At 41.9% G+C, this 27,885-nt stretch overlaps 1 protein-coding gene across 1 annotated transcript; it reads right to left on the bottom strand.

Moving 5' to 3' along the window:
- Positions 1 to 199: 199 nt before the first annotated feature.
- LOC132395368 (uncharacterized protein K02A2.6-like) lies at positions 200 to 27,885 on the bottom strand. Its single transcript, XM_059971863.1, has 4 exons — positions 27,847 to 27,885; positions 26,974 to 27,124; positions 13,061 to 13,131; positions 200 to 2,590 (listed from the first exon to the last, which is right to left on the bottom strand). The coding sequence occupies exons 2-4, from the start codon at positions 27,105 to 27,107 to the stop codon at positions 2,202 to 2,204; spliced, it is 594 nt and encodes a 197-aa protein (XP_059827846.1). The 5' UTR covers positions 27,108 to 27,124; positions 27,847 to 27,885; the 3' UTR covers positions 200 to 2,201.

The following is a 27,885-nucleotide window of genomic DNA, read 5'->3' as shown; positions in this document are numbered from 1 at the left end:
CCCCTACCTCACCGAGGGTCGAAGACCCGAGACCCGAGACGGTCTACCAGGGTGTGGCCACTGCGCGTGTTACAGCTACTTGGAGCCACAGGTGAGACCTGAGTGCCAGGTGGGGACCAAAGGTGGACGAGCTACCCTGAAAAGGGCACAGCAGGCCCCCCCCCCATCAGAGGTGCTACCCTCCCCCCAGACACCCCATACACCCTATATATATAAATTGTACATTATCTACGACAACGACTATATAGACATCCATAGTAAAATTTAAATTGTCCTATTTGGGCCTAAATATTTAATTGGTGTGGAGCAACACACAAAATGCTGGAGGAACTCAGCAGGCCAGGCAACAACTATAGAGCAGAATAAGTGGATGTTTCAGGCTGAGACTCTTAACCAGGACTGGACGAAAGAGACATGAAATCAGAGTAAGAAAGTGGGGGGGAGGGGAAGAAGAACCACAAGGTGAGAGGCGAAACCAGGAGGGTGGGGGGGGGGTGAAGTAAAGAGCTGGGAAGTCGATTGAGATAAAGGGCTGGAGAAGGGGCATCTGATAGGAGAAAGCATGAGTCTTGCTCAGGATAAAGTACCAGACAAGTCCTTTGTAGATAGCGGAGAGAGAATCCTGGAGTTGTGGAACTGACTTTGATAGGAACCCTCGGTACCTCTTCATTGCGGAAAGAATGTTGCAGAGAACGTGGTGGGAGAGAAGCAGTCAATTGAAAGTGAATACATGAGGCTTTCCTTTTTATATAAATATTTTTTTTGCTCAGCATAACAAAACTTCCAATTTCCAGATACATTTACATTTGCGTTTCTTCCCCTCACAGATATCGGCTGTCAGAACACTTCCATCAAAATATAGTCATCACCACAACATCCTCTACAAAAGCTCTTATTAATATAGCTGACAGGTTTACATCTACATAAAGAAAAGGTTGCCATGTTTCATGAAAACTATTTGGTTTTGAGTGTACCCTACATGTCAAGAAGTCCAAAGGAATGCATTCCATGATTAATTTACGCCAACCAAAAAGTCCAGGGGCCTTATAGGATATCTAATGTAAAACGTTCTTCCTCACACAAAAAGTCAGGATGTGACCGACTTTTTTCTGATGTGCATTAATAATACAATTGCTGGGTAAGCCTAACAGAAAAGACACTGGGTCCCAAACTTCAGGCATACTGGAGTGATTCTTTGAGTGAGATAGAAAAGATTCTGAAGATGGAGCTTGAACTGGACCCAGTGTCTTTTCTAGCAACACACACAAAATGCTGGTGGAACACAGCAGGCCAGACAGTATCTGTAGGAAGAATCACAGTCGACGTTTCGGGCCGAGACACTTTGTCAGTCCGGTGTCTTTTCTCTTAGGCTTACATGAGGCTTTCTTATTCTTGTGATCAGACCACTCTGTTTTGCAGGTGAGACTCGTAGCTGTGAAACAATCTCGTGTTCTAGACAAGGCACAAGACAACCAGACACAAGGGTTCTCTGTCAATCTATGCCTATTTTTTCTCTGCATCGATAAGGGAATGTGATGCAAGTCCATTACTCAGCACATATGACATGACAACATCTATACCATAAGGTGAGAAGTCACAGACAATCTTCACTGGATGATGTAAATCATAATGTGTGAGTACAGTTTCTGCCCTCACCATTTCCTTTGCCTTTTGGAAAGCCACCTCACACTGCTTTGCCCATTGACATTTCTTCCGGATCTATAGTAATGGGTTCAAGGGATGGAGCGTCATAGCCAGGTTTGGCAGGAACCTGTTATAGTAATTGACAAATCCAAAAAAGGACTGCAACTGTGACATATCTGTCGGGCTTGTGGTATCCACTACCGCTTGAATTTTCTTCGCACACTTGCATAATTCTTGTGCATTGATGGTGTGACCACAGTAAATGATGCTTGGCGTAAAGAAATCGCATTTGTTATGTCATGTTCTGAGCCCCTAATTTTCTAATCTTTCTAACACTGTCTAGAGATTTTGGAGATGGTCCTTGTCATCCTTATTGGCAGCAATGATGTCATCCAGGTTACGCTGAGTTCCTGAGTAGCCGTACAGTACATGGTCCGTTGATTTCTGTCAGAGTGGCGGTGCAAATGCTTCTCCAAAAACTAGCCTATTACATGCTGAGAAGCATTTCAGACTCTTCTTCCTTCTCCATCTGTAGATAAGCCTCAGCTAAGTCCACTTTACTGAAGTGTTTTCCTCCAGAAAGGTTTACAAAGATATCCTCTATTCTGAGCAGAGGGTATTGGTGTAATTTCAGTACTGGATTGATAGCAATCACAGATCCTGACAGACACATTCTTACTGGCTAATGGGACCATTGGCATTGCGCATGGGCTCCACTCAACATTGGAAAGAGTTCCTTCAGCCTCCATGCTATCTACTTCAGCTTTGTCACAGATGGTATAAGGAACTGGATGGGCTTTGTAAAATTTGGGCGTGTCATTTTCATTTGACTCTATTTTGCCCTTGATATGTTTGAGTTTTCCTTTGCCATTCCTGAACACTGCCCTGGCATCGTCCCGTAACTTTCTCAATTCGCTTGCAGTTGACTCTACTGCAGGGGATGTGGCTGAAATATTAAATGCACAACAAGCATGAGTTCTAAAGACTCCTTAAAAGTGAGTCTGTGGGTCATCAAATCAGTTCAGAGTTGTGATGGATGAAATTATTCACAGTGGCTCAGGAGCCAGATATTTGCAGGATAATAACTTCTCCTGAACCTGGTGGTGTGGCACCTCCTGTCCAATGGTAGTAGTGAGAAAAGGGTGTAGTCTGCCTGGTGGGGATGCTGCCTTCTTGTGCCAGTGCTCCATGTAAATATATTCAGTGGTGGGAAGGGCAGAATGGTGCTGGATGAGACAGAAACTCTTCAAAATTGGAAATCCAAATCGGATTCCATATGCTGAAATTGGGGTGTGGGGATGGTTGCAGTAAACAGAGGGAAGGAAATCTCAGATTGGACAGACTGGATACAGGTGCTCCCGGTGCGGCCTCCTCTACATCAGCGAGACCCAACACAGATTGGGGGACCGCTCCGTCGAGCACCTCCGCTCCGTCCGCCACAACAGGCAGGGTCTCCCGGTTGCCACCCACTTCAACTCTGCTTCACATTCTCATTCGGACATATGTCCATACATGGCCTCCTCTACTGCCATGATGAGGCCAAACTCAGGTTGGAGGAGCAACACCTCATATACCGTCTGGGTAGTCTCCAGCCCCTTGGCATGAACATGGAATTCTCCAACTTCTGGTAATTCCCTCCCCTTCCCTTCCTCCATCGCAGTTTCACTCTGCCTCCTCCTCCAGCTGCTTATCACCTCTCTCATGATTCTGCCTTCTTCTACTACATAGTGCTTTCCCCTTACATTCCTTCTTCACCTCTCCTGCCTATCCCCTCCCTCACCCCTTGTTCATTCCTCCTACTGGTTTTTCACCTGGCACCTACCAGCCTTCTCCTTCCCACCCTCCCCCCACCTTCTTTATAGGGCCCTGCCCCCTCCCTCTTCAGTCCGACAAAGGGTCTCGACCTGAAACATTGACTGCTCGTTTCCACGGATGAGCCTTATCCTCCAGCTTGTTGTACGTGAGGCTGTGATGCCATTTTGGACTCCAGGGGACTCCTCTGGAGCTGCTGAAGACCTGACGAATTGTCAGCAGAAATCAGAGACCTGTTTCCCAATGCAATCCACTTAGGACACACCTCTGAAGGAAGCAGGTGAAAACGTCTGCTTCTTTCCATCAGAGCTTTCATATCGGAGCTGGGTGTTGTTTCTTAATTGTGTACCAACTTCTCAGCAGTAGTGTCATACATGTGCTGCGTGTTAACTGAGATCTCTTCACGTCAAGCTGATTAACTCTAACCTGTACATATTTGGAAAATGGAGGAGACTGGAGCATCTGGAGGAAATGCATATGAACACAGAGAGAACATACAAATTCCATACAGACAGTCATGAGTGTTGAACCCCAATCTTACAGATGGTGCTGTAAGGCACTGCGCTAACCACTACATTTATCATGCCACCCTCATGAATGTTATATAAATTTATTTTTAGTATCTTTAGAAAAGCCTGAGAAGACTTAAAAGTAATGGAAAAGGAATCTGATATAATTACAACAACACACACAAAATGCTGGTAGAACACAGCAGGCCAGGCAGCATCTATAGGGAGAAGCACTGGCGATGTTTCGGGCCGAGACCCTTCATCAGGACTAAGCAAAAGGAGAGATAGTAAGAAATTTGAAAGTAGTGGGAGGAGGGGGAAATGCGAAATGATAGGAGAAGACTGGAGGGGGTGGGATGAAGCTAAGAGCTGGATGAGGCTTTTCATTCCAGGACGAAGGAGATGCCTTCCTTTTTTAAACAAAGGGGCTTCCCTTCGTCCACCATCAACTCTGCTCTCAAACACATCTCTCCCATTTCCCGCACATCTGCCCTCACCCCATCCACCCACCACCCCACTTGGGATAGGGTTCCCCTTGTCCTTACCTACCACCCCACCAGCCTCCAGGTCCAACATATAATTCTCCGTAACTTCTGCCACCTTCAATGGGATCCCACTACCAAACACATTTTTCACTCCCCCTTTCCTGCTTTTCGCAGGGATCGCTCCTTACGCGACGCCCTTGTCCACTCGTCCCCCCCCCATCCCTTCCCACCGATCTCCCTCCTGGCACTTATCCTTGTAAACGGAACAAGTGCTACACCTGCCCTTACACTTCCTCCCTCACCACCATTCAGGGCCCCAGACAGTCCTTCCAGGTGAGGCGACACTTCACCTGTGAGTCGGCTGGTGTGGTATACAGCGTCCGGTGCTCCCGGTGAGGCCTTTTATATTTTGGGGAGACCCGACACAGACTGGGAGACCGTTTCGCGGAACACCTACGCTTGGTCCGCCAGAAAAAGCAGGATCTCCCAGTGGCCACACATTTTAATTCCACGTCTCATTCCTATTCTGATATGTCTATCCATGGCCTCCTCTATTGTCAAAATGAATCCTAACTCAGGTTGGAGGAACAACACCTTATATACCGGCTGGGTAGCCTCCAACCTGATGGCATGAACATTGACTTCTCTAACTTCTGTTAATGTCCCTCCTCCCCTTCTTACCCCATCCCTGACATATTTAGTTGTTTGCCTGTTCTCCATCTCCCTCTGTTGCTCCCCCCCCTTTCTTTCTCCTGAGGCCTCCCGTCCCATGATCCTTTCCCTTCTCCAGCTCTGTATCACTTTTGCCAATCACCTTTCCAGCTCTTAGCTTCATCCAACCCCCTCCGGTCTTCTCCTATCATTTCGCATTTCCCCCTCCCCCCACTACTTTCAAATCTCTTGCTATCTTTTCTTTCGGTTAGTCCTGACGAAAGGGTCTCAGCCCAAAACGTCAACAGCGCTTCTCCCTATAGATGCTGCCTAGCCCGCAGTGTTCTACCAGCATTTTGTGTGTGTTGTTGTTTGAATTTCCAGCATCTGCAGATTTCCTCGTGTTTGCTGATATAATTACGTTCAGTATTTAATGTTGAATTTGCAGTGTGTAGTTTAACTCTTGCACTTTCCTGAAAAATCTATCATACAATGATTCATTCTGATAGACAATTTCAAGATTACCCTCAGTGCTAAAACCATATGCAATCTGTAGACCGTATTCCAGGACATGAAACTCAAAATTATCAAAGAATATTTACCAAAGTTACAGTTTGGAAAGTATCACATAAATTACTGCATTGTGGTGTTACTCCCAGTCCTGGAGGTTAATTACATATAACAAATAACTATCTGCTTTTCACACAAAAAAACAAATCAATAGGGTGTCCTTTGTTTTATTGTTGTTTATGCATGGCAACTACTTTAGTGGGAGTTGCCACTACAGAAGCAGAACCTCCTCCCCTTTCAGCACAACACTGCTTTTCAGTGCTGCATAATATGATGGGACATCATTCAGGAATGGTTGTTGCCTTACAACTACCTTCAGAATAGAAAGGAGTCCTAGAAAGGAATTGAGGAATTTCTTTAGCCACAGAGTGGTGAATCTGTGGAAATCTTTGCCAAAGGCAATTGTGGAGGTCAAATCTTTGTGTATATTTAAGGCAGAGGTTGATAGATTCTCAATTGGTCACGGCATGATGGGATATAGGCAGAAGACAGGACTTTAGGACTTTGGGGCTGAGAGGGAAAATGCATCAGTCATGATGAAATAACAGAACAGACTCGATGGGCCAAATGGTCTAATTCTGCTCCTGTATCTTATGGTCTTATGGATTCCTAAATGGCGTGGAAGGCTTCACTCACCTCACCCTATAGTCTGTGGACTCACTTTGGGGAGCCTGTAGCTCTGTATTATTTGTTTACTTCTTTTATTATTTACACAACTTGTCCTCTTTTGCACATTGGATGTTTTTGTTTGTGGTTTGTCGTGGATTCTATTGTATTTACTTATTTTCCTCTGGGTATCTGCAAGAAGATGAATGTTGAGGTTGTATATGGTATACATACTTCAATAATAATTTACTTTGAACTTTGAACTTCATGCCATCTTTCTTCAGTTCCTTAGACTGCCCTTGTTAACAGTGGCAGGTCTGTGAGTGGTAACTGTATCGTTGAACTCTGTTATTTGTGGCTGACTGTAAAAATGTTTTTCTTCATGGCACTGATGACGTAATCAGCCTGATGCAAAAATAAAACCTTCTTTGAAATTGAAAAGTGCAGTATTAATGCAGCGAGGCATTTTCCGGATTCTGCTTATAAATCTGGAAGTGGGGCATCGATGGCTTTTGCTAGTTCTTTTCACAGATAAAGCTATCTGCTCGGTAAACGTCTAACCTAAACTCCAAATTATCTCTGCCAACGGGTTTAGCAAGAAGAACATAAGAATTAAGAATGAAAGCAGGATTAGACTAATTAACCCCTTGAGTCCACTCAGTCATTCATTAAGAACATGGCTGAACTTTTACCTGAGCACCTCTTTCCTGCAATAACTACATACTCCTTGATACGAACATAAGAAGATAACAAAGACTTTGCCATGGGGAAAAATATAGTCTCCCCTTCTCCTCTTCTGACTCCTAAGAATTTCATGTTCTCAGTCATCCATTGGGATATTACTGAAGCCAGGATATAATGAACATAGAAACATAGAAATCTGCCGCACATTACAGACCCTTTGGCCCACAATGTTGTGCCAACCATGTAACCCACTCTAGAAGTTGCCTAGAATTACTCTACTGCATAGCCCTCTATTTGTCTATGTATCTAAGAATCTCTTAGAAGTCCCTATTGTATCCACCTTTACTACCGTCACTGGCAGTGCATTCCACGCACCCTCCACTCTGTGTGAAAAACTTACCTCTGACATCCAAGCACCTTAAAACTATAATCCCTCGTGCTAGCCATTTCAGCCCTGGGAAAAAGCCTCTGGCTATCCACATGATTAATGCCTCTTATCATATACACCTCTATCAGCTCACCTCTCATCATCCAAGGAGAAAAGGCCAACCTATTCTCATAAGGCACACTTACCAGTCCAGGCAATGTCCTTGTAAATCTCCTCTGCACTCTTTCTGTAGTATCCACATCCTTCCTGTAGTGAGGTGACCAGAATGCTCCAATAATTTCTCACCTTGAGCCAGTGGCTCCACCAGCAAGCACTCTGGACCTGGTGTTTTCGCATTGCAAGCTGGAAATCAGAGATGAAATGGAGGCACCATCATCCAGCATCCCATTCCACCTGAACTCATCATTGACATCAATGGCAGAACACTGACCTAAGTATCTGGATGCTCTTCCTATCTGGCCCCTCAGTTTTACGGCAGGCAAGTGGAAGAAGTGCAATCAAGTGCAGGGGAATATCCTTCTAAATGAATTTGACTGATCTCTTTGGCATTGAGATGCTTAATTACATTATTTGACTATTTAGTTAACCACTAATATTTGGATTATTTTAATACTGTCAAAAGGCCATTAGGAATTCCAAGGGCAGATAGGCAGTCTAAGGCAAATTAGGAATGAAAGAAAGCAAGTCCTGTAGATAGGGCAGGTAGGGAACAGGACAGGCGGCAAGAAAAGTCAAAATCAGAATCAAAATCTGGTTTATTGTCACTGACATCTGTCATGAAATTTGTTATATGGCAGCAGTACAGAGTAAGTGCAACAAACTTCTGTAACTTACTATAAAAATAAGCAAACAACTAACCAGATATGTAGATTGATAAATATAAATAGATATTACAAGAGAAGAATAGCAAGTAAGTGTTCATGTGTTTATGTACCATTCAGAAATCTGATGGCGGAGAAACAGTTCTAAAAGACTGAGTGTGGGTCTTCAGGCTCCTGGATCTCCCCTCTTGCAGTGGTAAAGAGAAGAGATCATGTCCTGGATGGTAAATGTTCTTTATCCACGGATGTCTCTTTCTAAAGCCATTGCCTTTTGAAGGTGTCCTCGACGGTTAGTGCCCGTGGTGGAGCTGGCAGTGCCTTCAAACCTCTGAAGCCGCTTACAGTCCTGCGCACTGATACTTCCATATCAACTGGTGATGATAACAGGCGGTATGCCCTCCACAGTTCATCTGTGGAAATTTGCTAAAGTATTTGGTGACATACCAACCTGATAAACTAACAGTGTTCATTTTAATGGAGATACAACAGATTAGATCCTGGAATCTGGAGATAAAACGAACTACTGGAAGAACTGAGTGGGTCAGGCAGCATCTATGAAGGAAAATGGATAGTCAACATCTTGGGTCAAGCCCCTTCAACTAGATCCTTGGGTTGGCATGGACAAGCTGCTTCGAAGGGCATGCTGAATAAATCTATTACCTTAAGAGTGCTCTTACATTTACATCAAGTTAAGTTCAGTTATTTTAAAAACTTACACAACAGCTGCCAATCAGTTGCTGGCTATGACAACATCTTTGGATCTGTCACTTGATTGTGTGTCAAAGCCTCGCCTAGAGCCCAGCATTGACATTTGACATGAGGTCAGGAAGCAATCTTCAGTATATTTGTGCAACTGTCTCATTCTTCAGCAGGAGATAAGACCTCTGAGTTCTTAAAAAGGAGGATGACTGAAAAATGTGGCTTCCTTTCCCTTCAAACAGCTGTAGTAATGAATTAGGTGGAAGTTGATTCAGTCACCTGGCATTACCTGGATAGAAAGGATTAGTGCAGGAGAAAAAGTCCCAGTGGACAGAATTAATCTGAATCCATGGCAAAAGCAAAACAAACTAAACAAAAACAAGAAATAAAAGCAGGAAGTCAAATACTTAAGGCACTTGGTGGTGGATCACAATATCAACATGTGCAAAGAGCTGATCAAAGGCACTTTCTAATTCTCCAAATGTTAAAGCATTCTGCCATGGAAGTAGGGAGCCCATCCTGTTCTGATTGAAGTCCATCACAAGTGGTTAAACCATTGATAAATACCATCGCTTAGTTGTTAGCTTCAGAATTCCCTATCTAAACCTCTCTTCCTAATAACATTTCAGGCACTCTGCAAAATTTACCACTTTGAACAAGTATTTGGCTATCTAACATGGTAGCATTAATTTTCTATCTGATAACGCTCCTGTGAAATGGCTTGAAATCTCTTTTCCTATGTTAAGGACAGCATATAAATGAAGTTGTGGTTCTTGTAGGTTTTTACAGGGGACATCGCACAGCTTAAAGGCCAAAGGAATGAGGACATGAAATAAAACTAAATTGTGTCATACAATACTTGTATTTAAACTAGAATTCATTTACATCTAGGTTTCTTATTTGCATATTCAACACTATTTTGAAGTTATTGTTTTAAAATATGCTGGGGAAAATGTCAGTTTTGTTAGAATAAAGTCCCTGTTTAGTTCCTAAATATGGAATACTCATGGATTGGCTTTAGAAGTAGTCAGTTTCTAGTCAAAGTTATGCTCAAGGTTAGAACTGTGTCCAAATCCCGAGTCAGACACAGACAACAAACGCTAACCCCCATTGTGTTGGTGATGTAATGCATGATCAGTGGGTATCCAATCCTCTGGAGTTTGACACTTCAGTGAGGAATCAAGCAACTGCTGCTCTGCCAGAGTTGGTATGAAAGATTCCTCAGTGCTATACAAAAAAAACCAGAGAAAATCTTATGGTGTCCTAGTTAATATTTATTCGACAAGAAAATGCACAAAAGCGGACTTGCAGACGTTGACTCCTTTACTGTTTCTGAGATCTTGAAGTGTTGCTTTCTGCATTATATCATTAAAAATTAAAATATTCAACAGTTAAAGTAATTAAAAATTAGAGTAGCTAAAATAGGTTCAGTCAAAGTCCTCCTCACATCAATAAGGAACACTGTCACAAGAAAGCAGCATCCATCATCAAGGTACCCACCATCAGGCCTTGCTCTCTTCTTACTGATGCCATCTGGGAAGATGGTATAGGAACCTTCAGTCCCACACCACCAGGTTCAGGAAAAGTTATGCTTCAACTATCAGGCTGCAGCGTGGATCCTCTCACCTCAACACTGAACTGTTCCACAAACTATGTACCTACTTTCAACGACTCTACCTCTCATGTTCTCAGTATTATTTATCAACCTATCTATCTTTCTCTATTTATTTATTTATGTATTTTCTATTTGCACATATTGTCTCCTTTTACACATTAGTTGTCAGCCGTGTTTGTGTGCAGTTTAATTGATTCTGTTGTATTTGGTGTTCTACTGTGAATGGCTGTAAGGAAATGAATCTCGGGGTAGTATATGGTGACATACTTTGATAATAAATTTACTTTGAACTTCTGAACTTTGGTTGCAAGTTGGGACATTCAGATACCATGAAAGGTCTTTTCTTTATAATAAGTATGAAAGCATATTCATAATGGAAAATCTTCCAAATCTGGTGGAAATTTTTTATTTAAATATTCCATGCTGAGTTATTGAAATAAATTAATGTGCTTAGTTAAAACAACAAATTTGGAAATGTACTCAGAGTTAATTATTTATTTCCACAGGTACTAATTCAACTTTCTCATTTAGGATAGGTCAGTAACTGCTCTGAGTTGAATTTTTGCCAAAATATTCAACATACTGTTTAAACAAAAAAAAGACTAAAATAAACAAAAAAATTGATACTGACATTAATTACGAATCCTTGAAGATTTTTTTGCATTATGTAATTGATGCACATAAAGTAGCACAGACTCTCTGAACATATTTTTAAAATGAGTGTTATTTTGTAATTCTACACATTCTGATATTATCGGTAACAATTAATTTAGCTATTTCAATTTATTAGCTGAAAGAATTTAGTCTTCTTTTACTTGCACGATTTTAGAAAAAAAAGTTGCAAATAATTTCCAAATATGGTATTATTCAAAGATTAAAATTTAGCCATATTTTTCACATGTGCATTGAAACATACAGTGAAGTGCACCATTTGGATCATCACTTGCACTATGCTGAAGCCAGCCTGTGTTTGTTGCCATGTTTCTGGCACCAGCATAACATGCCCACGACTTGCGAACCTTAACCCATACGTCTTTTTGGAATTTGTAAGGGAACTGGAGCAGCCAGAGGAAACACACACAGTCACAGGAAGAACACACAAACTCCTTGCAGAAAGTGGTGGGTATTGAACCCTGCTGTAAAGCATTATGCTAACCGCTATCCTACCATACCATTCTTATATTCAAAGAACGATATTATATTCATAAAATATAAATGTACAAAGATGCAAGAAAGCTCTAATGAGAATTCAATGTCAGAAAATTTTAGCTGGCCATGTTCCATTCCATGATGGAATAGCGAAGCAGACTCAATGGGCTGAATGACCTAATTCTGCTTCTTATGGTGTGTAATGCCATCTGAACTCTCTGTGGCCCAAGCCCATGCATATTATGCTCTATGTCTGATTTCTGAACAGTTCAGTGTAATTGATTTAAACTGAGTGCATTAATACTCCAAATCCACAGTAGCAACTTTCAAGACAATAGAGGTTAAAAAATTAAATTTACAGTTAAGGTGCCCATCATTAATGACCCCCACCATCCAGGACATGCCCTCTTCTCATTGTTACCATTGGGAAGAGGGTACAGAAGCCTGAAGGCACACACTCAACAATTCAGGAACAGCTTCTTCCCCTCTGCTGTCTGATTTCTGAATGATCATTGAACCCATGAACACTACTTCACTCTTTTATTATTTCTGTTTTTGCACTACTTATTTAATTTAACTATTATATATATATATACTTACTATAAATAATTCAGCTTTTTTCTACATTATCACAGATTGCATTTTACTGCTACAACAAAGTCAACAAATTTCACAACAAATGGCACTGATATTAAACCTGATTTTGATTCTATTGAATGAACCTGTCACATGATGAACAAGTGCTTGATCTTCAGTTTTCATCGGTAGGATTTCCAGTGCCTCACCTTTACCTACAGTACATCATGCTTTGGAGCGGAAAAAAAATCACTTCTTCAGTTAAGTGAGTAAAACTGAGAAATAACATAACTATAACCATTCTAGCATATGTTATCTGTTAGCCATATTAACAGGGGTTTGGTAAACGGGAATCAATCTATTGGCTTCCTTTTGAGTCCTAAAGAGGAAGTTTTGAATGGAAGCGATGACAGGTAAAGAGAGTTGCCCTTCCTTCAGAATTTGCTCTCAGATAAGTTGCTTTACTTAACATTGTGATTCATTTTAATTCTGTGTTAGCAAAGGGGTGCATAGGCTTTTCTCTATTTAATTATAGGATCACACCTCACACCCTTGCTATCAGCAAGCAGTTAGAATACAAGAAACATGAGAATAGCATGGAGAATTCAAATGATTCCTAATCCACTGAAAGAGAAAAAATCTTCCTCACTCCCTCTTAAATTGGTGACTCCTTATCCAAGCATTATATCCCATTCAAACAAGAGAAAATCTGCAAATGCTGGAAATCCAAGCAACACACACAAAATTCTGGAAGAATTCAGCAATATCCCATTCCAAGTTATAGTCCTCCATCAGAGGGAACATTCACTAAGCATTTATTCTTCAATATGATCACTTTTTGAGGTTCTTACCTGTTACGGGTGTCAAGGTTACAGGAAGAAGGCAGGAGAATGAGGTCCAAAGATGAGAAAATCTGCAGTTGCTAGAAATCAAAGAAACACACACAAAATACTGGAGGAACCTAGCAGGCCAGGCAGCATCTATAGAAATGAATAAACAGTCGACATTTCAAAACCCTTTATTGGGACTGAAATAAAAGGTTAGCAATTATAGCAAGAAGATGGGGGAAGGGGAGGAGGAAGTACAAGTCGGTAGGTGATAGGTGAAACCAGGAGAGAAGGAGCAGTGAAGTAAAGAGCTGGGACTTTGATAGGAGAAAGAGATAAACGGCTGGAAAACTGGGAATCTGACAGGAGAGAGTAGAAGACCATGGAAAAGAGGGAAGGGGGAAGGTGCACCAGTGGGAGGTGATGAGCAGGTAAGGATAATGGTGGAGCAGATTTGATTGGCCAAATGGCCGAATTCTGCTCCTATGTCTTACAGTTTTATGGTCTTTTCATTTTTCTAAATATGTACACAATCCCCTCAATCTTTTCTCATAAGATAACCACCCGAAAATCTTGAATCCAGTTATGGAACCTTCCCTGCAGAACTGCCAGGGAGACAACTTATTTTGTTAGTTAAGGAGCCCAAAACTATACAGTCGTCCGTATGGTGTATTCCCAGCTACTGAACTATAACATAGAGAAGTGGAACAAAAATGCATCATCACTTTTGAGAGTAATAATCAAATTAGCCAGATTTTGTTGGTAATTCCCAGTAGTTTGAAACAAACAATTACAATTTACCTACTTAATCTGAAGCAAGTGCAGGGCTTCAGGGAAAATGGTATCATGGTCAGAATTTGAGAAATAAAGCCTATAGATGCTGAAAATCAAAAATAAAAGAAACAGTATATGGTGGAAACGTTGTAGAAGAGACAGCACTTGTAGAACAGTCAAAATTCTAGCTTGCGACCTTACATCAGATCCAAAAAAAATCAAAATGAATGCTCAAGAGGTTAAACTTTTTATTAAATTCTGCGTATTTGGTAAATTCATTACACTAATGTTTCACATCTAGATAACAAGAAGTTACTTAACACTGGAAATCCCTTAAACCTAACACTGCCCTAATTGTGTTATCAGAGCATGTCATAACAGAATGGACTATTTTGCCCCATTCCAACTCTGATAAGTGATTTCAGGTTAAAAGCAAACTAATGGTACAATGGGGAGTTGCAAAGCACAGCAGCACAGTTTAATTAATCATTTACAAGTGGGTTTACATTCTTGTCTTTTTTGGAATGGCCAGTGAAAATTCCTAAAGTAATCATAAAATTCTTACAAATACTTACCTTTGAGTTAATGATTAAACCCTATTGGTGCCTGAGAAAGCTGAAGGAGGGGATTAGTGTGGATTATACTGACTTTACCTGTCAGAAATTCAAGACTACAATTATGGCAGCAAGACTTCAACTAAACACTGTATTAGCATCGCATGAGGAATTCCACTAAACATGGGTTTTGCAAGTTTTTCACGAGGACATCCAATTGCCTTCTAAGTCAGCCTGGATTGAGGCTTCTATCAGCACTATTTAAAGTGGAATGAAACATTCAAAGATTGGTTGGAAGATTTTTATTAAGATTTTTATTAATTGCTTGGAAGATTTTTATTGACAAGACCTATGAACTATAAAAATAGCAGTCACTTTTCTGGACTATAAGACATAGTAGTAGAATTTGGCCCATCCAGTCTGATCTGCAATCCCATTTTGACTGATTTAGACCATAAGACCATAAGATATGGAAGCAGAATCAGGCCATTTGGCCATTGAAGCTGCTATGCTTTTTCGACATGACTGACCCAATTTACCTCTCAGCCCCAATCTCTTGCCTTCTCCTCCTATCCCTTCATGCTCTGACCAATCAAAAATCTATCAACTTCTGTCTTAAATACACATAAAGACATGGCCTCCACAGCTGCCTGTGGCAGAAAATGCTTCATATTCACTACTCTCTGGCTAAAGAAATTCCTCCTCATCTCCATTCTAAAAGGACATCCTACTATACTGAAGTTGTGTCCTTTGATCTTAGACTTTCCCTTCATAGGAAACAGCCTTTCCACATCTGCTCTATCAAGGCCTTTCCCCATTCAATAGCTTTCAATGAGGTCACCCCTCATAATTGTTCATTCCAGTGAATACATGCCCAAAGCCATCAAATGCTCTTCATATGATTAGCCATTCAATCCTAAATTTATTATCCCTTTCAATCCTATTCTCCTGCCTTTTCCCATAACCCTTAACACCCTTACTAATCAAAAACCTATCAACCTCTGCTTTAAATATACCCAATGACGGCCTACACAGCCATCCACAGATGAATTCCATAGATTCACCACCCTTTAGGTTAAGAAATTCTTCTTACTTTCCGTTCTAAAGGGATGTCCTTGTATTCTGAGGCTGAGCCCTCTTTTCCTGGACTCCCCTCCTCTAGAAAACATCCCCTCCATGTCCATTCTATCGAGACCTTTCAATTTTCAATGGGTTTCAATGAGATCTCCCTTCTCACTAAATCACTGCTAAATTTATTTTAAAGTAAAAAGGGTTTGACCAAACAGCTCTACTCTTGCTGCTGCTATTGTGAAGAGGGTGCAGGGACTTCAGAACTCACACCACCAGGTTCAGAACTCACACCACCAGGTTATTACTCCTCAACCATCAGGCTTTTGAACCAGAGGGGATAACTTCACTCAACATCACTCACTCCATTACAGAACTGTTCCCACAAGCTCTGGACTGACTTTCAAGAATTCTTCAACTAATGTTCTTGACATTTGTTGTTTATTTATCTTTTTTTGTATTCACACAGTTTGATGCCTTTTGCACATTGGTATTTGTCCATCATTGTTGTGTGCAGCTTTTTTTATTGATTCCATTGTGTTTCTTTGTATTTGCTGTGAATGCCCGCAAGAAAATGAATCTCAGGATAGTAAATGGTGACATATATGTACTTCAATAATAAATTTATTTTGACCTTTGAACTTTGAGTTAGGCAAACTATGGTCAGCATTGGATAGCTTTTTATGTATTGGTACTGAGGTAAGTTACCAGATGTGTATTTGTTGAATAGCAGAACAGGCATGAGAAGCAAAATGGCTGATTCCTGCCACTGTTTTTTATGTTCCCCACTGCGCAATTAAAGTCTAGCAAGAGCTGCTAACGTCCTGCTGTGCTAATCCAACTGCATTGAGAATATTGTCAGCAATTTGAGCCCCAAACACAAGGGAAAATGTGCTGGCCCTGAAGAGGGTCCAGAGCAAGTTCACAAGAATGCTTCCAGGGATGAAAAGCTTAACATACTAGAAGCATTTTTTAGCTTTGGACCTGTAGACAATGGAATTCAAACAGTCGGGGAAGTGGATGGTTGGTGGCATTGAAAACTATTGGATACTGGAAGGCCTGGACATGGAGAAAATATTTCCATTAGTAGGAGAGTCATGGATCTGAGCATACAGCCATGAATAAAGGGAAGTCCCTTTAAAACTGAAATGAAGATTTGAACCCCTAAGTTAGCAAGTCCAGAAGATGGGGGCCCGGCCCAATATTTGAGAATCTGAGGCCACATTCTGGAGGTCAGAGGCCCAGAGACATCCTGTCCTGGAATTAGAGGACTGTCTGTGTGTGTTGGTTGGTGGTAAGGGATTTGTTCAGTTGTCATTGCTAGCTCTGTGTTGATCTGGTGAACTTTGGCACTCGAGTGTGTGGCGCCCCAAAGCATCCTCTGACTGTGCCGGTTGTTCGCGCAGATGATTCTTTTCACTGTACACTTCAATGTACATGTGATTAATATATAAATATAAATCCAAAATAAACTTCTTCAGGCAAAGACTGATGGATCTGTGTAATTTGTCACTACGAATAGAAGTGAAGACCAAATCTTCGGGTTCATTTAAGGCAGATATTGATAGTTCCTTAATTGGTAGAAGGAAGGAGAGTTGGGTTAAAAAATTGAACAGCGAAGATGACTCAATGGACTGAAAGGCTAAATTTTACTCTCATTTCTTATGGTCTCATGATCTTTAGACTTGACTTATCTGGTGCTCTCTGCCAGGATTTTCACACCTATGGTAACGAGTATTTTTCAAAACTCTGCAGCCCATTTCTTAATTATATTAGTCCATCACATGAGGACCCAGCAACTGCTGCACTGGTCTCAGTCCTCCTACCTCTGTACTCTCCTATACCCTAATTACCCTGCAAGGGCAAGTGAGCCCCATGGCCTGGGTCTCACATGTAGTTGGTTCTAACCTTTCCACCTTGGAGCATTAAGCTTTGCCGTTCCCTCCCTAATGTTTGGATAACACTCATGAGAAAATGCACTGGACAACTTGCAATGCTGCACAAATCCAAGTGGCTGGTTTTAAGTACAAAGTTAAGAATTGACTTTATATAGAGAAATGTGCCAAAAAAAAAAATCAGATGAGATTCTTTGAACATTTCAACAGTGCAAACTAGGTTCTGTTATTATTTTGTTTCATTTTAAGGGGGGAAAAGGGATTCGAGCTCTAGAAAGGAAATAATTCAACATGAAAATTATTTCTGGCTCCTGGTTCCTCATTCAATCTTATCTCACTTCGCCTATTACTACACTGACTCCACGTCCCTTGATTTGCTTTAATAACGTCTTTTGGGTCCGCCTTCAATATATGCAGTGATTGAACCTCTGCAGCTTTCTTGAGCAATCAATTCCAAAGAATCACCACTCTTTTCAGACATGTACCCATAGTTCTAGCATCTCAGCCAAGGGGAGTATCAACTTCACTCCTTCTCAAGACTGATCAGAATGTGAAGGTTGTGGACTCATGCAGCGTGGAAATAAACCCTTCAACGCAGTGTTTCCACTAATTATAAAATGCCTATTGCACTGACCCTATACTAATCTCATTTGATTCTCCTGACTGCCAGAGTTCAAAGTTCAATGTAAATTTACTATCAAAGTATGTATACTCTGTGGCCTCCTGTATCTAATAAAGTGGCCACTTGGTATATATGCGCGGTCTTCTGCTGCTGCAGCCTATCCACTTCAAGTTTGGACAGGTTGTGCATTCTGAGATGCTCTTCCGCACTCCTCTGCTGTAATGTGTGGTTATTTGAGATCTTGTCACCTTCCTGTCAGCTTGTACTAGTCTAGCCATTCTCTTCTGCCTTCGCTCATTAACAAGGCACTGTCAGACACTGAGTCTTTTGTATATGTCACCATGTACTGCCCTGAGATTCATTGTCTTGCAGGCATTAACAGTAAAACAAAGAAATACAACAGAATCAAGGAAAATCTACACACCAGAGCTGACAAATGACCAATGTGTAAAAAAAGACAAAGTGTGTGAATACAAAAAAGATAAGAATAATAGTGTTATTTAGTCATTTAACACTACAGCACAGAAACAAAAATTGTGTTGTTGCCAAGGCATTCATTTGCCTCGTCCCATTGACCTGCACAAGGACCATAGGCCTCCTTATCCCTCCCCTCCATATGCCTATCCAAATATCTCTAAAATATTGAAATTGACCCTGCATCCACCACTTGCACTGGCTACTCATTCCACACTCTCATCACCCTCTGAGTGAAGTAGTTCCCCCTCATGTTCCCCTTAATTATTTCACCTTTCTCCCTTAATCCATGACCTCTAGTTCGTCACATCCAACTTCAGTAGAAAAAACCTGCTTGCATTTACCCTATCTATATTAGTCATAATTTTATATACCTCTATCCAATCTCTCCTCAATCTTCTATGCTCCAGGGAATAAAGTCCTAACCTATTCAACCTTTCCCTGTAACTCAGGTCCCCAAGTCCCAGCAACGTCCTTGTAACTTTTCTCTGCAATCTTTCGATCTTATTTACATCTTTCCTGTAGGTAGCAGACCAAAACTGGACACAATGCTCCAAATTAGGCCTTACCATCATCCCAACTCCTGTACACAATATGGTGATTCATGAAGGCCAACATGCCAAAAAACTTCCTTTACGACCCTAACATCCTGTGATGCCACTTTCAAAGAATCATGGATCTATATTCTCAGATCCCTCTATGCTACCGTACTCCTCAGTGCCCTAATGCTCATGTGTAAGACTAACCTGTTTGGTCCTATCCAAGTGCAGCACCTCACACAAGTTTGTATTAACTTCCATCTGCCATTTTTCAGCCCATTTCACCCCCTGGTCCAGATCCCACTGCCAAGTTTGATAGTTTTCTTTGATGTTAACTACACCCCCAATCTTGGTGTCATCTGCAAATTTACTGATCTAGTTTACCACGTTATCATCCAGATCATTGATATCAATGATAAACAACAACAGAGCTGACATCAATTCCTGCGGCACACCACCAGTTACAGGCCTCCAGTCAGAGAGACCACCACCTACAACTACACTCCGGCTTCTCCCACAAAGCCAATGTCTAATCCAGTTTTATACCTCATCTTGAGTGTCAACTGATTGAAACTTCTTGACCAACCTCCCATGTGGAACCTTGTCAAAGGTCCAAAACATTCCTCCTACCTCTATAAGGTCTATATATTATCCAAGATGGCTGCACGACGCAGCTTGCAGCGGCCACTCCGGAACTGATTATCTGTTATTTGTGAAGTAGGGTGCCGTGCGCAATTATAATTGATTGAAAACAGACGTGGGAGCACGGAGAAACATCGGGAAATTCCAGGAAGACCTTCTTTGTTGCTGCTGCTGCTGTGAGGTCTGGGATTCTGCTGGGAAGAACAGGCCCCCAGTCCTCGGGGTCGCGTTGCTGATGGCCGTTGGTGTATTAATACGCTCCGCAGAGGATGGTGCTTGGAGAAGCTGTGCCGGAGGGGATGGTCATCGGCTCGGAGGTTCGACGGATTTGGAGTCCTTTCGACAGACTCAGGTCACTTTCATTGTGTCTGCATCTGCGAGGCTGACTCGGGCGGCGCCATGGAAGTCCATAGCGGGGGTATTCCCTTCTGCCGCCAGCGTGGGATGGTGAGTCTGTCAGGACCCTGGGGACTTGTGGAAACTGTGGTGATTTCTTTTGAACTTACAGTCCTTTAACATCTTGGACTATTTTTAATGTGCCCATAGTCTGTTTTTTATCAAATATGCTATTGTTTGCATTGTTGTAACTATATGTTGTAATTATGTGGTTTTGTGCAGGTCTTGTAGATTTAATTTTTGGTCTTGTTTTTGTCCAGTGGATTTGGAGCTCCTTTCCAGGGAACGCGCTAAGACGGTAGCGTGATATTAATACGCAGCAGCCTCTCCGGACTCTGGATTGGGGATTGCCAAATGTTACATGGATTTTCTGGTGTAGTCTGTTTCATCATATGCTTTTGTGATATCATTCTGTGGGAACGTTGTCTCATTTTTTAACTGCATTGCATTTGTGATTTCTAAATGACAATAAACTGAATCTGAATCTATAAACCAACTCTATCAGATTGGTTAGTCACAACTTATCATGTACAAAGCCATGTGATTTCTCTAATCAGTCCCCATTTATCCAAATATTTATATATCCAGTCCCTTAGGATACCACCATAAGACCATAAGACAAAGGAGCAGAAGTCGGCCATTCGGCCCATCGAGTCTGCTCCACCATTTCATCATGAGCTGATCCAATCTCCCATTTAGTCCCTTTCCCCTGCCTTCTCACCATAACCTTTGATGCCCTGACTACTCAGATACCTATCAATCTCTGCCTTAAATACACCCAATGACTTAGCCTCCACTGCTGCCCGTGGCAACAAATTTCATAGATTCACCACCCTCTGGCTAAAAAAAATTTTTCGCATCTCCATTCTGAATGGGCGCCCTGCAATCCTCAAGTCATGTCCTCTCGTACTGGACTCCCCCACCATGGGAAACAACTTTGCCACATCCACTCTGGCCGTGCCTTTCAACATTCGAAATGTTTCTATGAGGTTCCCCCCTCATTCTTCTAAACTCCAAGGATTACAGTCCAAGAGCGGTCAAACGTTCCTCATATGTTAACCCTCTCGTTCCCGGAATCATTTTCGTGAATCTTCTCTGAACCCTCTCCAATGTCAGCACATCCTTTCTTAAATAAGGAGCCCAAAACTGCACACATTATTCCAAGTGAGGTCTTACCAGTGCCTTATAGAGCCTCAACGTCACATCCCTGCTCCTATACTCTATTCCTCTAGAACTGAATGCCAACAGTGCATTCGCCTTCTTCACCACCGACTCAACCTGGAGGTTAACTTTAAGGGTATCCTGCACGAGGACTCCCAAGTCCCATTGCATCTCAGAACTTTGAATCCTCTCCCCATCTAAATAATAGTCTGCCTGTTTATTTCTTCTACCAAAGTGCATGACCGTACACTTTCCGACATTGTAATTCATTTGCCACTTCTTTGCCCTTTCCCTCAATCTATCCAAGTCTCTCTGCAGACTCTCTGTTTCCTCAGCACTACCGGCCCCTCTACCTATCTTTGTATCATCAGCAAACTTATCTACAAAGCCATCTATTCCATAATAATACTTTGCAATAACTTTCCCACTACTGATGTCAGGTTCACCGGCCTATTATTTCCAGTTTTTTTTCTTAGAGCCTTTCTTAAACAATGGAACAACACTAGCTATCCCCCAATCATCCAGCACCTCACCTGTGGCTGAGGATGTATCAAATATCCTTGAATGGTCCCAGCAATTTCTGCACTAGTCTCCCACAGGGGCTGATGAAACACATTCTCAGGGCTTGGAGATCAATCCATCCTGATTTACCTCAAGACAGCAATCACCTCTTCCTCTGTAATCTGCATGGGGTCCATGACCTCACTGCTGTATTGCCTCTTATCTGTAGATTCAGAGTTTGCCTCCCAAGTAAATATAGATGCAAAACCCCATTTAAGACCTGCATCTCTTTCAGCTACCACTCTGATCTTCCAGAGGACTAATTGTGTCCATTGCTATCTTTTTGATTTGAAAGTATCTGTAGAAGCCTTTGGATTCTCTTTCACCTTGTCTGCAAGAGCAACCTCATGTCTTCTTTAAGCCCTCCTGATTTCTTCCTTAAATGTTCTCTTACATTTCTTATACTCCTCAAGTATCTCATTTGTTCCTGCCTGCCAATACCTGCTATGCACCTCCTTCTTTTTCTCTACTAGGGCCTCAATATCTCTCAAAAAACGAGGCTCCCTAAGCCTGTTATCCTTGGGAACATACAAACTCAACACTCTCAGAATTTCACTTTTGAAGGCCTCCCACTTACCAAGAAAACTACCTGTCCCAATCCACATTTGCCAGATCTTTTCTGATACCTTCAAAAAAGATCTTTCTCCAATTTGGAATCTCAACTCAAGGTCCAAACCTGTCTTATTCCATAATTACCTTGAAACAAGTGGCATTATGATCACGAGAAGCAAAGAGTTCTCCTACACAGACTTGTCACCTACCCTGACTCATTCCCTAATTCAATATCCACTATCACACTCTCTCTAGTTGGGACTTCTCTGTACTGATTAGGAAACTTTCCTGAACACATTTGAAAAACTCTTTCCCATCCAGCCCTTTTACAGTGTGGTAGTCCCAGTCAATATATGGAAAGTTAAAATCACCTACTAACACAACTTCATATTTTTTGCAACAGTCTGCAATCTCTCCATGAATTTGCCCCTCTAAATCCTCTAAATGTTGGGTGATCTATAATATAATCCCATTAATGTAGTCATACCTTTCTTATTCCGCAATTCTAACCAAAAAGTCTCACTGTCTGTCCTGCCTGAGCACCGCCATGACATGTTCCCTGAATTGCCCCTGCTGCAACCAAGTCTCGCTAATGGCTACACTGTCATAAATCAATGTGCTGATCCATGCCCTAAGCTCATCCACCTTTCCAATAATCTTCTTTGCATTGAAATATATGCAGCTCAGAACATCAGTCCCACCATGCTTAACTTTTCAATTCCAGTTTTTGTATGTAGGCTTACATCTTTCTCCACAACCACTCTACTGTCTGTTCTGGCATTTCAGTTAGCTTCCCCTTGCAACTCTAGTTTAAACCACACAAAGCAGCACTAGAAAACCTTCCAGTTAGGATATTAGACCCCTCCAGTTCTGATGCAAACCTTCCCATCTGTTCATGTCCCTGCATCCCTGGAAGAGAGTCCAATAATTCGAAAATCTGAAGACCTCCCACCTGTACCAACTCTTTAGCCATGTGTTAAACTATACGATATCCCTATTTCTGGCCTCACTAGCATGTGGCATAAGTAGCAATTCTGAAATCACAACCCTGGAGGTCCTGACCTTTAATTTAGCAACAAACCCCATGAACTCACTTTGCAGAACCTTTCACCCCTCTTACCTATGTCATCGGCACTGATGTGGACCATTACCTCTGGCTTCTCAACTTGCCACTTAAGAATGCTGTGAATTTGATCTGAGATGTCCAAGACTCCGGTGCCCAGGAGTCAACAAACCATTAAGGAATCTCAGTTTCTTTCACAGATCCTCTTTTCTGTTCCCCTAACCAATGAATCCCATATTACGACAGCTCACCTCTTCCCTCACTTCCCTTCTGAGCCCCAGAGCCAGACTCAGTGTTAGAGACCTGACCATCGTGGCTTTCCTCTGCTCCGTCATTCCACCCAACAGCATCCAAAGCAGTATAACTGATAATACGGGAAATGGCCACGGGGTATTCGACTTTGGCTGCCTATCCCCTTCCCTCCTCATGACTGTCACCCAGTTACCTGTGTCCAGCCTCTGTGTGTGTCCTGTTTGTCAACCCTTCAGCATTTCAAATGTTCTGGGGTTCAATCATTTCTAGCTCCAGCTCATTAACAACATCTGTTAGAAGCTGCACTTCTTTCAGATGTAGTCGTCAGGGACAGGGGAGGTCCCTTTGCCTTCCCGCATCCCATAAGAGGAGCATTCCAGTATCCTGACTGGCATTCCCGCTGCTTTAAATGTGCAATAAAAAAAGAAAGAAAGAATAAATAATAAAATAATCTGCCTGCAGCTTAGCCCCTTCTCACTAAAGTCTCAATTCCCCACTCAACACGGGCCTTCTCACGCAATGGCCACTCCGCTTAAACCAAACTTTTTTTTTTATTGGCCTTTGCCAGGTGCCTAGTTATGCACAATTGTTGTCTCTTTGGGAACGTGCCCACTCCCCTGTAGTAAATTCTTTAAAACTCTTTCTCCCTCCAAGCAATCCACTGTCTCCTCATAAGCATCAAGTAAATAAATAATACTGGGAACATGAGTTTCAGAGTCCTTGAAAGTGAGTCCGTAGGATGTGGAATCAGTTCAGTGTTGAGGAGAGTGCAATTATTCACACTGTTCAGGCACCTGATGGTTGAAGGGTAATAACCGTTCTCGATGCTGGTGGTGTGTGCAAAGATTCCACCACTCACCTATATCCTAGGGGCAACATAATGAATAATTAACCTACCAACCCCACGATTCTGGGATGAGAGAAACAGAGAAACATAGAAAATAGGTGCAGGAGGAGGCCATTTGGCCCTACGAGCCTGCACCTCCATTCAGTATGATCATGGCTGATCATCCAACTCAGAACCCTGTACCTGCTTTCTCTCCATACCCCCGATCCCTTTAGCCACAAGGGCCATATCTAACTTCCTCTTAAATATAGCCAATGAACCAGCCTCAACTGTTTCCTGTGGCAGAGAATTCCACAAATTCACCACTCTCTGTGTGAAGAAGTTTTTCCTCATCTCGGTCCTAAAAGGCTTCCCCTTTATCTTTAAACTTTGACCCCTCATTCTGGACTTCCCCAACATCGGAAACAATCTTCCTTCATCTAGCCTGTCCAATCCCTTTAGAATTTTATATGTTTCAATAAGATCCCACCTCAATCTTCTAAATTCCAGTGAGTATAAGACTAGTCGATCCAGTCTTTCTTCATAAGAAAGTCCTGCCATCCCAGGAATCAATCTGGTGAACCTTCTCTGTACTCCCTCTATGGCAAGAATGTCTTTCCTCAGATTAGGGGACCAAAACTGCACACAATACTCTAGGTGTGGTCTCACCAAGGCCTTGTACAACTGCATTAGAACCTCCGTGCTCCTGTACTCAAATCCTTTTGCTATGAATGCCAACATACCATTTGCCTTTTTCACCACTTGCTGTACCTGCATGCCCACCTTCAATGACTGGTGTACAATGACACCCAAGTCTCGTTGCATCTCCCCTTTTCCTAATCGGCCACCATTCAGATAATAATCTGTTTTCCTGTTCTTGCAACCAAAGTGGATAACCTCACATTTATCAACATTAAATTGCATCTGCCATGAATTTGCCCACTCACCTAACCTATCCAAGTCACCCTGCATCCTCTTAGCATCCTCCTCACAGCTAGAACCGCCGCCCAGCTTTGTGTCATCCGCAAACTTGGAGATGCTGCATTTAATTCCAAAGGAATTAAATGAAGGAAACCCAAAGATACCTCACCTGTTTATGGGGAGATAGTCATAGTAACATCACCTGAGGTCAGGGTTGAACCTGGTCACTGAAGCAATGAGCAACATCTCTACCACTGCATGGCCCCATGTCTCTGGTCCTTCTTCTTTTCTCAGTACAGTACAACTCTATTCCCTTAGTCTCTTCTCATGGAACAATCCAGGAATTATTCTGCTGAACCCTTGCTCCATCACAATTATAACCTTATTTACATAACAATTGCTGTTCTGATAAAGGGTCTTTCATTCAAAGCTTCAAAGTAAATTTTTTTATAAAGGAATTTATGCAGTATACGATCCTGAGATTCATCTTCCCTACAGACAGTCATGAAACAAAAATAGTCCGTGGAATCCATGTAAAGAGAAGCATCAACCCTACCCCAAACCCCTCACTAAAAAAACAGATCCCACAAATAGCAACAAAGAAATGAGCCAAAAGCACAGATATAAAAACACAAAACCAAAAGAGTCCAGGCATATTCAGTTCAACTCAATGTTCATTATCTGCAGCAGCCCCAATTCACAGTTGCCCAAAATAACAACAAAAATGGAGTGACCAGAAACCAGAAACTCACTATAACATGAACTGCTGAGTCCAATCCACAAACTATGTCGATTAAACTTTGCCCAAGACCCAAGGACTCTGGCACCATCCTCTGACAGTATTGAGGGAGATCATTTGAGTGCAGGACCTTCCTCTGGGAGCAGCGAGCAAGAGAGACAGAGAGAGAGAGACTGTCATACACAAATGCCTTCCTCTGGCAGCAGCGAGCAAGAGGGAGAGAGAGAGAGAGAGAGAGAGAGACTGTCATACACAAATGCCTTCCTCTGGCAGCAGTGAGCGAGAGGGAGAGAAAGAGAGAGAGAGAGAGAGACTGTCATACACAAATGCCTTCCTCTGGCAGCAGTGAGCAAGAGGGAGAGAGAGAGAGAGAGAGACTGTCATAAACAAATGCCTTCCTCTGGCAGCAGTGAGCAAGAGGGAGAGAGAGAGAGAGAGAGACTGTCATAAACAAATGCCTTCCTCTGGCAGCAGTGAGCGAGAGACAGAGAGAGAGAGACTGTCATACACAAATGCCTTCCTCTGGCAGCAGCGAGCAAGAGGGAGAGAAAGAGAGAGAGAGAGAGAGAGACTGTCATAAACAAATGCCTTCCTCTGGCAGCAGTGAGCAAGAGACAGAGAGAGAGAGACTGTCATACACAAATGCCTTCCTCTGGCAGCAGTGAGCAAGAGGGAGAGAGAGAGAGAGAGAGACTGTCATAAACAAATGCCTTCCTCTGGCAGCAGCGAGCAAGAGGGAGAGAGAGAGAGAGAGAGACTGTCATACACAAATGCCTTCCTCTGGCAGCAGCGAGCAAGAGGGAGAGAGAGAGAGAGAGAGAGAGACTGTCATACACAAATGCCTTCCTCTGGCAGCAGCGAGCGAGAAGCTGTTAGATGGCGCTGAACAACCACTCACCCCTCTATACTTGCCTCGATGATTTCAGTCTTCCTCCGTGCTTTAATCAGTGAGGTTCTTGAGAAGCGGAAGCAATCATGGACTCGTGCACTGTCTCCAGGCTTCTTGCCCTCAAAGTCTGTTGTCTGAACCATCAACCCTATTGCATTTTCTAAGGATCAGAATCAAAGTTCAAAGTAAATTTATTATCAGAGTACATGTATGCCACCATATTTAACCCTGAGATTCTTTTTTTGTGGGAATTCATAGCAAGTAGAAAGAAATGCAAAGAATCAATGAAAAAACACACATGGCAGAGATAGAAAAGAAAAATTAATAATTATTATAAATAAATAAGCAATAAATACTGAGAACATGAATTTATAGTCCTTTAAATTGATCCCTTAGGATGTGGAATCAATTCAGTATTTTTTTAAAATATTTATTTATTAAATTTTAGAATTTACAAAGAATAAATGTAATAGTAAAATAGTAAGAAAGATAATATTAACCCTCCCCCCTCCCCTTAACCCTTCCCCCCCCCTTAACCCTTATCTAAAGAAAGAAAAAAGAAAGAAGAGAAAGATTGCCTGGATATTGGAGGACCCCCACATGCTCCATGGAGTTCAAAATAATTTTGATATTTATTTTTTACTTTCCCCAATTACTATAATTTTATCTTCAAAGGACCTATGTATTTAATCCTATCTTTTGTAACCCAATCTCTCTTTAATTTCTTATGTTCTGTTTCTGTTAAATGTGTTTCTTGTAAGAAAAAGCTATATCTCCTTTCATTTTCTTAATATATATTAAAACTCTTTTTCTTTTCACAGGTCCATTAATTCTATTAACATTAAAACTTTAAAAATTAAGTAAATTAATCATTCATAGTACCTTGGGAATTCTTTAAAATTCCCCATGTTGCTATGAGTC

The sequence above is a fragment of the Hypanus sabinus genome, chromosome 6, assembly GCF_030144855.1.
Source record: "Hypanus sabinus isolate sHypSab1 chromosome 6, sHypSab1.hap1, whole genome shotgun sequence".
NCBI classification, from domain to species: domain Eukaryota; kingdom Metazoa; phylum Chordata; class Chondrichthyes; order Myliobatiformes; family Dasyatidae; genus Hypanus; species Hypanus sabinus.
This window is presented reverse-complemented; position numbering and strand designations above follow the sequence as displayed.